The 11184-nt window shown below is 40.6% G+C and overlaps 1 protein-coding gene across 9 annotated transcripts in view; it reads left to right on the forward strand.

Annotated features, from left to right (window-relative positions):
• Positions 1–10829, forward strand: part of usp2a (ubiquitin specific peptidase 2a) — a 52206-nt gene extending 41377 nt beyond the window's left edge. For 6 of the 9 annotated variants that reach the window (XM_044118659.1, XM_044118656.1, XM_044118661.1 and 3 more), the window contains 11 exons: positions 3105–3155; positions 3824–3947; positions 4176–4287; positions 4427–4537; positions 6885–6949; positions 7073–7176; positions 7362–7442; positions 9230–9308; positions 9465–9569; positions 9686–9806; positions 10321–10829. In XM_044118659.1, coding sequence (XP_043974594.1) covers positions 3105–3155; positions 3824–3947; positions 4176–4287; positions 4427–4537; positions 6885–6949; positions 7073–7176; positions 7362–7442; positions 9230–9308; positions 9465–9569; positions 9686–9806; positions 10321–10405 — 1038 coding nt within the window. In that variant the 3' untranslated portion in view covers positions 10406–10829. The remainder of the gene's footprint in view (positions 1–3104; positions 3156–3823; positions 3948–4175; positions 4288–4426; positions 4538–6884; positions 6950–7072; positions 7177–7361; positions 7443–9229; positions 9309–9464; positions 9570–9685; positions 9807–10320) is intronic. The other 3 variants (XM_044118660.1, XM_044118662.1, XM_044118664.1) reach the window with 1 other exon arrangement.
• Positions 10830–11184: the final 355 nt, after the last annotated feature.

An 11184-nucleotide genomic window follows, 5' to 3' on the forward strand; every position in this document is an offset into this window, starting at 1 on the left:
TGCCACGGAGACAGAGACGTTTGTGTTACCGTCCTGACGTCCGACGGTCCACTGAACGATCAGCCAATTGTGTGTGGACAAGCACAGTTACTAAAATCTGAGCTGCTATTTCGGGGGCCGACTGTGGCGTCACTCAGCAGAATGCAGCAGCTTGGAGATGCTCTCACTCCAGTGGTGGGGCTTGGTGTGTGAGGGAAAAAAACCAAACACGGAGTAGAGCCGAGATGTTCATCAGTCAGCCTATGATGGACAGGACGTGTTTGCTTCTGTGTTCACTTTTCTCCGCCAGAGCTAATAATCTGTTCGCCTCACTGCAGGGAATAAACAGAAAGGAGGATTTAGATAAGCTGTAGTTAATTAAACGGTGGAATTTTCCTCCTCCACATCAACTCTGCACTGCTCCTCTGCAAGAGACAGATGGCAGGAGGTTATTTATGTAAGAGTAAAAAGCTCTTTTTGTGGCAGTTGTTATAACTGGATGAGCTTCAGGCTGACATTAGGGACAAACGCACCGAACACGCTTGCAATCATGTGGACGTCCTCGAGCTCAGCGGCAGATCTCTGTAGAGGGAGGGGACTCACTTTGATCCAGTGTCCCCTGTGAAAGCATGCAATTCAAACAAAACTACACTGTTTGAGATGGAAATAAATAAATAAATAAATAATCGGTCATTGAAGAAGCTCTCAGTCTCTTAGTGCTAACAATAAAATAGATGCAAATTATGGTGTCTCGAACTTCTCTGATCGACTACTCTGTAATTTTCAGCAAAGCTCTGTTTTGATTGAAGTTACAAAAAGGTAGAACTGCTTTATGAACTTTGTTGTCTGCATCTAACTAAGATCATACAAAATAAAACAAATTATGTTTTTTAGTTTTTTGAATGAAGCACTGATTATCATTATTCATGAATGGTACTTAGGCCTACTCCATACCTAGCCGGATACCTTGGAAAACAAATACATTTTTATGCGTTTTGGAACTTCATCCACATAAAAATTCTGCTTGGTATCACTAAAAGCTATTAATTATAATACTCCAACCAGTGACAGTTTGAAAAAAACTATTTGTGTTTGCCTGTGTCCCTGGGAAAACAGAGATTTGAGGTCCCCTGCATTGCAGTCTGCGACAAATAATCCGAGACAATGGATCCACATACATGCTTTGAGATGATTTCCAATCAATAGTTGTAGGTTTTATTAGCTTTATATTCTAAAACTCTATTTAAAAGTCAATGAACTTATATCTCTGTCCACATTAATGAACCTCCGAGTGCCATGTTTAATTCCTAACACAAAGTGATGGTTGCTTTGAAGCAATCTGATTGGCTGACATCAGGTTTTATCTTTGTGCTATACTGCCCTCTTTGCGTTTAAAACAACACTCAGAGGCACATTTGTGCGAGATCATGTGGATGAAAACTTTTCTGAAAATTATCCCGTGCCTTCAAAATGATTTTTTTACAACAATGTGGCAGAGACGTTTGCTTTTATAAAGACACAGCTACACGTGTACAAGGCCTTAAGCTTCTTTAAAATTGTACTCTAAGTTATTGGCTTCTCTGTAAATAATCACTAGATACAACTGGGAAAATTGATAAAAATTCAATTGTTGGTATCAAAAGGGTTTTTAATGAGAAGTTAGCTTCAGATTCTGGGACCAACTAATCCTAACCCTGAATGTTTGGTGTTTAAAGCTTACAACATGTGGGAGAACCCAGCACTCGTATATCAGATATGATATCCTTTAATTCCAGATGGTTTAATTACTGCTACTGATGCACTGCAGACTGAACTGCCCCTCAGAGAGCATGTTATTGCCGATAGCTTTATGACTGGTCGTCTCAGACAACTTCCCCATGTCAACAAGGTCACCAAGTCTGAACGGTGTTTTGTCATGTTTGCCTGTGATTCTGTGCGGAGTCTCAGACTCTGTTTCTTAGGTCACAGTGTTTCACGTATGAGTACTTCAACTCACCTTTGTGTTAAAAAAGCTGCACTTTTTGTTCCCATAATAAGATAACCAGCTGTTGTACGTACAGTTCTGTGTGACTTCGTCAGAGTTAATACTCTAAAAACCCTGGAAGCTCTCATGCTCAGTTTACAGTGACACGACCAAACGCCTTGTGTGGCCTCACCTTGGATTTGGCCCATTTTCATGGTGGTCCTGTTGCATGGTGCTCTGAGAGAGTTACACCACAGGCGAGGGGAACAAGAAGCATGTGAGTGAGATAGATTTCAGCCGCGGGCGAGATCAGGTGACCGGTGTGAGGCTGCCAGCTCTACACAGTTGTTTTCAAGCCCAGAAAATAGAATAATAACTGAACATCGTGCCAACTTCATATCTTCACTGTTAGCTAGCTTCTTTTTATGCATAAAATGAGAAGCGGTGCAAGTAATGTTGCATATTGTCACATGTATTAAAACAGAAACAGTAAGACCTCCACGAACTTTGGTGAAAAATAAATTCAGGTTGAGTCATCTGATATTTTCTGCTTCGTTGTCAAGCACACCAGGGCATTTCTTATCCCGTGTTCTTTATTAGCTCTTCTTTAGCTGCTCAATTATATAACAACTCAACTTATGTAATGAAATGTAACTGCACCAACTGATGACATAAGTTCTCTAAAGCATTTCAGGCCATTTGCTGATTTTATGAAATCGTCACGTGTTGCGCTGTGCTTTGAGTTTTGTTGCTATGGGGAAAGTGAGCATTAAAAAATGAAAAACCCTTTAACTACAGCGTTTCCATGGCACCCTCTGTTGTTGATCAGATCTCTGCCATCTGGTTGCCAGCACCAAGAGAGCAAGTGAAATTGTGAGATATAAAAAAAAATATGTTCTAGTGCCAGAATAATGCTCAGCAGGAAGGTTCACTTGTCTGACAGTTTCAGAGCAACAGCATGCACTCACTCACCTGCAGTGGGCAGATTTATGGCTTTTTTTTTTGTCTCAAACTAAATCAACCCAGCAGGATCTCTGTGGGAACATCTGAAATTCTTTTGAATGCCTTATCTTTGCAGAAGGAACCTTACCATCAGGTTAAGATGCTCATATTTAGGTTGTTATCTAAACATTTTATTTTTCTTCTGTGTTTTTTTTTCCAGAACTCAAAGAGTGCCCAAGGCCTGGTTGGATTGAAGAACTTAGGAAATACTGTAAGTAAACTTCCAGCCTCCGTCAACACAACCGAGCAACTCAAGAACTACTTAATTTCTTATTTCAAAATAAAAGTCTCAACAGGGTGTTAAGCGTAAAGCACATAATAACAGGGCTCATAATAGCAGTTTACACTTAATTTTCCAGGCAAAGTCACACGCTGACAGCAACTAGGTAGAGCCTCACGAGACAGATTTCCCTTTCACAGGGAGATATGATTTTTATCTTGTGCCTTTTTATCTAATTCACTGGGGTAGTCCCAAAATCCTGCTTGTGTAAATTGTAGGAGCCGTTTGTCTGGTGGGTCTCTGCTAGGCAACAGGGCAGACGGAGAACTCATGAAATAAATGGAGAGTGTGTTCTGTAACTCAATCAGATATTCTGATCATTTGCTGCCTCTCTTGCTGGTTTGATCTCACCAAATCACACGTGACCTATGTAGGCACATGATTGGAGCTGTTTGGATGCTCCCATGTGTGTGATAGGTCTTTATACAGGATGGGAGATGGGGGAGCTAAACAGTTCAGGGCTGTTTTCCAGAAACATTTCCCAATGTGGCAAAATTTGTAAAATTAAATGATGCTGATATAAAAAGTGATCTGTATGTCTAAAGGAACATTTTTTTGGGCATCTTTTCCTCTGTTTTATGTTGCTGTTTTCCCCACAGTGTTTCATGAACAGTATCCTGCAGTGTCTGAGCAACACACAGAGCCTGCGTGACTACTGCCTGCACAACTCGCACCGCAGAGACCTTAACAACAACAGCCGCACCAACACAGCCCTCATGGAAGGTGAGACATGAGTCACACAGGCCCCCTAGAGTCTAGAACGAACACTCCTCACACACAGCAGCTGTTTTGCTCTGAATTAGATTTGTGTGTAAGTAGATACTTTTTTAACAAAGAGGTAAAATGTCTTTGTGATGGTGTGTTAAAGTTAAAAAAGGACTAAATTAGTTATCAGTGATTGGATGTTTTCTTTCTGTCATGTGACTAACGTCAGTATTTGTGTGTTGGTAGAATTTGCTAAGCTGATTCAGATCATGTGGACGTCGACCAGCAGCGAGGCGGTCAGCCCGTCTGAATTCAAAACACAGATCCAGAGATACGCTCCCAGATTTGTAGGATACAAGTATGTTGTATTACTTTATAATGCTTATTTGCTTTTGTGCAGTATTGATAGACATTCAGGACCGTACTGAGGAATTTCTGCAGGTTTCTAAATGAGAGAAGGAATGTATGTAACAAAGATTGTTGCTGGTGTGCTGCAGCCAACAGGATGCTCAGGAGTTCCTGCGCTTCCTGCTGGACGGCCTGCATAACGAAGTCAACAGGGTCACTGTGAGGCCGAGGGGCACCGTGGAGGACTTTGACCACCTGCCGTAAGTAAACAGACAATCATAAGTGAAAAATTGGTGAAGGCCCAAACAGCAAGTGATCAAAATCAGCCATTTTCCTTGTAACAGCTTCTAGCAACAACTGAGAGAGCAAATAGTGAAAATTCTGATTCTGTTTCTCTGTTCATTATGCATCGAAGCTGAAAACTCCCATTTAAACTTAATACAAAGATCCTTAAGAACATAGGTTTGCTGCATATGTTTCAGTGGACCACGAGGTTTTGTGAGGGTTAGGGACCACAGCCACCTCAAATACTTGAGACCCAAAAACAGAAAGCTTATTACTGTCTATTTTAATAGTTCAAACACCAAATATACCTTAATATGCATAAATACGTACATCGGAAACACTCTTAGATGGTGGTGGACCAATACCAGCTTTAAGTGCTCGTACTTCTAAGAGCAACCTGAAACTCGAAACCAAGACCACTTTATGAGGACTCGGTTTTAATGTATTGGCAAGTACCTAAACTGAAATACTCGTACCCTGTCTGGGTAAAGACTCCATTTCCTGGCACTACTACAGAAGCTAACATCCACAGTCTTCCTTGTTTCTGTTCTCTGGGGAACAGCCAATCAGTGGCAAGAAAAATAAATTGTGGTTCGGGATTGGCTGTTTTGCAAACGCCAGCCAATGACGTGTCTAAAAGCAATTTATTTCAGCTTTCCAAATTTCGTGTTTTAGGTATGTTTTAGATGAAATCTATGAAAAAAATTTCCATGAATAATTTGGAGTAAAATCCACAGAAAACTCTGCAAATAGGAAACTCTGTGTACATCTGATACTGCAATATACACCCTGTGATCTCCAGTTACAGTAGGCATGCACCGAATATAGTGCACATATACTACAAGTCCTATTCAAATCTCACAGCAGTAACCAAATAATGTTATTATTTTCATGCTGCATTGTGCGGACACCCTGAGCTGATGAAGTCATTCATCTCCGCAAGCTGAATATTTGGAGTGGCTTTATCTGACAACAGCAACATCGCTGACATGACAGGAGAGACGCATTTTCCTAACATAATACGCCATATTTAGAGTTCTAACTAAGACGATCAGAATCTGAAGAATGTCAGCATCAGCACGTCAAAGCTTAAATAAAATAGGAAATTGGTATCAGCCAATGAAAAAGCCTTATTGGTGCTCCTCAAGATAATATGTATCATAAAGTCTTCATTAGCCTCACATGTTGCTCATGGTAATGAACTGTGTCAACTACATGTTGGAGAGAAAGTAGGTCAGGTCCCATGTGTTCACCTAATCAACACTATTAGGGAGTGAGTCAGGTGAAACCCTCAGCTAGCAGCTGAGGGTTCATGTGTATCTATGGATAATGAGCAGTTTCTCCACAGGCAGTGCACTTGTTAGACTCTGCATCTTTTGTTATGCAGCTTTGAAAGAACAAAACTTATTTTTTCTGTCAGCAGAGCCTCGGCTGAACACAAAGCATCACTTTTAAGATGTGAAGCAATGCTGATGTTAAACTTATGAGCATGACGTGACGCCTTCCACTTGTTCATACTAAATGTTTTAATTAGATCAGCAGAGAGTTTAAGTGCACAGACATGCACTTCTAAAGGAACATATCTATGCAGCAGCTACAGATGCACCTCATCGGGGTTTTATTGGCTGATTCTGGCTTTGTTTGACCTCTGAGTTTATGATGTTGATATTAGTCAATTCTGATTCAATTCCACAATTAAATGGCATAAAAACCATATGAGGATAAATACGCTGCTCTGTTCTTCTCTGAGGTAGAAGTTTTGAAAAACAAAGAAAAGTAAGGGATTACAAAGTTATCCTCATTTATGCATCCAGTCATATGTCTGCCCTTTATTAGATTTTTACTGGACTTTAACACAAAGGGCATTGGAGAACATTTAATGACCAGGAGAAAAATTGGATTTTGCAGTATCTACAAAACAATCACAGATGAAAGCTGATTTTGGTTACTGCCAACGTGAGTCCTGCATCCGTAGGAGGACTGTATTTACTTTATTTAAGCTCTATGAAGCCTTTAACGTCTTTGTTTATCCCCTTTGTTGAGATTCCTGCCTTCCGCTCTGCTTGACCCTCTGCCAGACCACAGAATTTCCCACAATCTGCCCACAGCATCACCAAAAGACAAATACAAAGTCAAACTAGCAGAAAAACACTTTTGTTTTGAATAAATACATGTTTTGATATCTTGTTGCATCCATAATTTATTATCCAGGGACCTCAAAGAAAATATTTCTTTCATGTTTATCATATATGAGGTTTCTGCCAACATGCTCCCATCATAAATCAACAATGTTTTATAAGTTCTCACCCGTTCTACTTACAGAGATGAAGAAAAGGGGAAGAAGATGTGGAGTAAATATTTGGAAAGAGAAGATAGTAAAATAGTTGGTGAGTCAAAAAGTGGATTTGTTGTTTTTCTGATGACACGTCAGGTGATCTCCGGCAGGCTGGACCTGTTTGTTAGTTCTGACCTCAGACGTTTATTTGCTGTCATCTTGTCTTCTGTTCCAGATCTGTTTGTGGGGCAGCTGAAGAGCTCCCTGACCTGCAGCCACTGTGGTTTCTGCTCCACTGTGTTCGATCCCTTCTGGGATCTTTCTCTGCCTATCTCAAAGGTTAGACAACACAAAAACACACCATTTTCTACATCCAGTAGTGCAGAGACTTGTTTTACTATCTACTAGTCCTAACACACACTCTTTGGTTTCTCTCCCGTCTCTCTGTGTGCTTTGCTCTGTGGGCTTTATTCTACGTTTGTTTTGGTGCTTGCTAATGTGAATGCATCTGTGTTTGTGCTCAGAAGGGCTACGGCGAGGTGAGTCTGATGGACTGCATGCGGCTCTTCACCAAAGAGGACGTCCTGGATGGGGATGAGAAGCCGGTAGGTATCCATAGCAACGAGTGGCTGTTGGTCCATCTAATCTTGTGTTGATTGACCTGGTCTTAGTGCGGGTATATTCTGTGCAAGTATTTCTGAAAAGTGGAATTTATAGCACAATGTTTTTATTTGTTTGAACATTTTTGAACAGACAGAAATAGAAATGTAATGTTGTAAATGTTGCCATGTCTACATTAGGAAAATCAGTTAAAATATTCTGCCCTGAAAATGATTCAAGTCATTTAAGAATAGGCATCTGGTGATACTTCAGTTAACTAGTTTAAAGACACCTAGAAAATTCTTAGTACTTTTTAACCGTGCAGTACTTATAGAAAAAGTTTTCACCTCCTTGGATGATTTACCCTTTCATTGCTTTTACAAATCGGTCATAATCAATATTAGGAAGGAAATAAGGAAAATAAAAAAAAAATTACCTTGAACTTGTTCAACAAAATAATGACAAATAAAAAAATATTTAACACAGAATAAGTGACTACCTAAATATTCACTCCATTTAAAGTGAATACTTATGCAGTAACATAATTTGTGAAGTAATCCAACAGATTTCCAGCCGGTTGGTGCTAGTAGTCTCACATTGAGTGGAAGGGAAATCACCCTAGTGCAGTGTGTATGTCTCAACAATTCACGTATAAAGACACCTGTGCCTGGAAGGTGGACTGGTTAATCGGTATCCATGGTTACCATTACTCACTGTTGAAGAAAACTCAGATCAAGGCTGAACTAGAGTTTAACTACAGTAATTTCATGTTGGAAACTCAGTGATCAAGTGGAAGAAAATTCTGGAAGGTGTATGCAGGACAAAATCAGAAGTAGTAACTTGATGCGTCAACACAAGCTGATGTGTATTTACACAGAGAATACTAATTACAGAATTTGCACATTTTGTGTTTTAGATCAAATAAAATCAACAATAGTAGCAAATATTATAAGCAAATTTTACTGGCAAACAAAGACCAGTAGGGGGTGCTGCTGTACCATTCCTGAGGCATTTTCTATGGCAGCTTAATAATTTTACCATAATAGTTAGCCTTTTCTTAAAGTGAATATCTCTCAGAAATAGTATAAAAATGTTTTCAGTGGCGTTCAGATAAAAGTTTAAAATGCTGCACTGATTGACACCAAGGGGTTCATATTATGTCCTCCATTAGGAACCAACCTCCTCAGCAAAGCTTGTCCAATCAATTTCCCCCTTGTAATATTTTTGATATCAGCAGGTGCGTTAGCTGCACACATTCAAAGTTTCTACCCTGTTTTAGCTCCGTTTGGTGGATGCTGTACATTTTAAAGGCTCGTCTCCCTTTTTTATGGAGTAAAACTGATGGACTGGAAGCCTCATATCTTCTAGTCATAGGCTTTTAATGTTCTCACACATTCATTTTAAGACCAGAGGGGATGAAGCTTTTAGGCCGATGGGCCCACACTGTGGAATGCTCTAACTTTGATTCTTTTAATGCTTTTAAAAAGCAATTGAAGACACATTTATTCAGATTGGCTTTTTATTTAATTTATTTTATTTTATGTCACATTTATGCTGTATTGTCCCTCCTTCAGTTTTGTCTTCTGTGTTCTTATATCTTGTATTTTGTAAAACACTTTGTGGTTTCTAACTTGTGAGAGTGGCTATATATATAAAGTGTAATTACTTACTAACTTAGAGCCTAGTTTATGTTCCATTTCACCTTTAGATCCAACACCTGTGTGGCTGCTCGTTCCAGCTGTTTGCATCTAGTGATTCTAGTGACTCAACTTCCTCTGTTTGCTCTCTGCAGACATGCTACAGATGTAAAGCCAGGAGGAGGTGCACAAAGAAGTTCACAATACAGAAGTTCCCCAAGATTCTAGTGCTGCGTATCCTTTCCTTCTGCCATGTACATTTTGCTGCCGGAAACCTAAAACCCCGGTAGTTTGTTTAATCATGCAGAGAAAGTGTGTTGTATTTAAGTCTTCTGACAGTGGGAGCAGGTATTCAAAAAGAACTGCTCCTTGACTCTTCCTCCACTGCAGACCTGAAACGCTTCTCTGAGGCACGACGAACCAGTAAACTGTCCACCTTTGTTAACTTCCCCATGAAGGACCTCGACCTTCGAGAGTTTGCCTCTGAAAACAGCAGTAAGCTCTCTCCCCTTTCATTCCGTTCTTCATAATATTAAACATGACACCATATTAGTTTGTAGTGGTCAGAAACCTTTTAGCTAACTTTTATTTTGTTTTCTTCCTCTGTGCAGCAAATGCAGTATATAACCTGTATGCAGTGTCCAACCACTCAGGCACAACCATGGGAGGTCACTACACAGCCTATTGTCGCAATCCCAGCTCGGGAGAATGGTACACCTTTAACGACTCCAGGTGGGTTTGAACACCAATGCAGGAAGAGGTTTGCCAGGTTGTAGTTTAACATTCTTACATACAAGAGTGAAAGCACAGTTTGAGAACCAGTCCAGCTATTTTGTGAAATATATTAGATACTAATCGTGAATTAACAGCATCATGAAGACCAGGGAACTTGGCTGACAAGTCAGTGAGAAGTTTAAATTAGGATTAGGTTGGGAAACGAATATCCCACGTTTTTGTCTTAACTATCTATAATTACCTCGGCTTAGGTATTTGAATAGGGACAATATCAGCAGATGTGATAAGGACCTCCTGATAACGTCAGCTTGAGTTTATATCCAGGAAACTGAAATCTGATCACATGATAAGTCTGAGAGCTTTCACTGTGTGGTGCGGAAGGTTGTTATTATCATCTCCAAACAATCCCAGTGTTTCCCCTGTAGCAACAATGGCAACAATCTCTCCCAGCATGCACAGTGTCTAGACCAGGTAGTTCACACCTCATTGACCTGTCTCTCTTTCTTTTTAGAGTAACGCCAATGTCGTCCAGCCAAGTGCGCAGCAGCGACGCCTATGTCTTGTTCTACGAGCTGGCTACGTCCTCACGGATGTAAGGACTCCAAAAGGACACGGTTCCGCTTTGGCTGTCCCACAGATGGACGGACATTTATATTTGGACATTAGTTCCTCACAAACACATATGATGACTCCCCATCTAGCAGCTGAGAAGCTGCAGCTGGAGAGAACACCATGGACTCCACAGGAACCCGATCCACCAGCTCTGTTCTCTGTCTGTTCTTACTGCTGTGTCATGCTCATCTTGACTGCAGGCGTGTGTTTACTGTGTGTGTATGTGTGTGTGCAGGAAAAAAACAAAAAAAAACAGGGCAATAACCCCAATGCACCAACCAACCAGGTGAACCCATGTCAGAAGTCCCTCTATGCACTGCAAACCAAACTCTCATCCTGACTGCGCCTTCAACTCTTCTTAATCTTCTTGTTTGCCTCAGATGATTAAACCTGACTTCTTGCATTGTTTTTTCTTTGAGTATGTTTGTTTTTCATTCAGGGCAAGGGGGGGTATTAGCACAGCACCATGAGCATTATTACCACTTTGAAATGTGGATAAACTTTTCTTATAGCGACTGGAACAGAGATGGGTAGGGTTACAGCTGCTTGGTTCTCCCACAGCACCCCCCTTTTTCCCTCCCACTGCATTGCAGCACTCCCATGACTATCAGCATCTTTTTCACTTTGTCGCTAATAGCGGTCAGGAGGGCTGGAGACTCTGAGCGTTAAATGTTTCACTCCTATTTGATTTCTTTTGTTTCTCCCACGTGTGGCTGCTACTGATGCTTTACAAAGTGCTGTGAATGAATGGACAGATGGACAG

Source organism: Gambusia affinis, linkage group LG06, assembly GCF_019740435.1.
Source record: "Gambusia affinis linkage group LG06, SWU_Gaff_1.0, whole genome shotgun sequence".
Lineage (NCBI taxonomy): Eukaryota > Metazoa > Chordata > Actinopteri > Cyprinodontiformes > Poeciliidae > Gambusia > Gambusia affinis.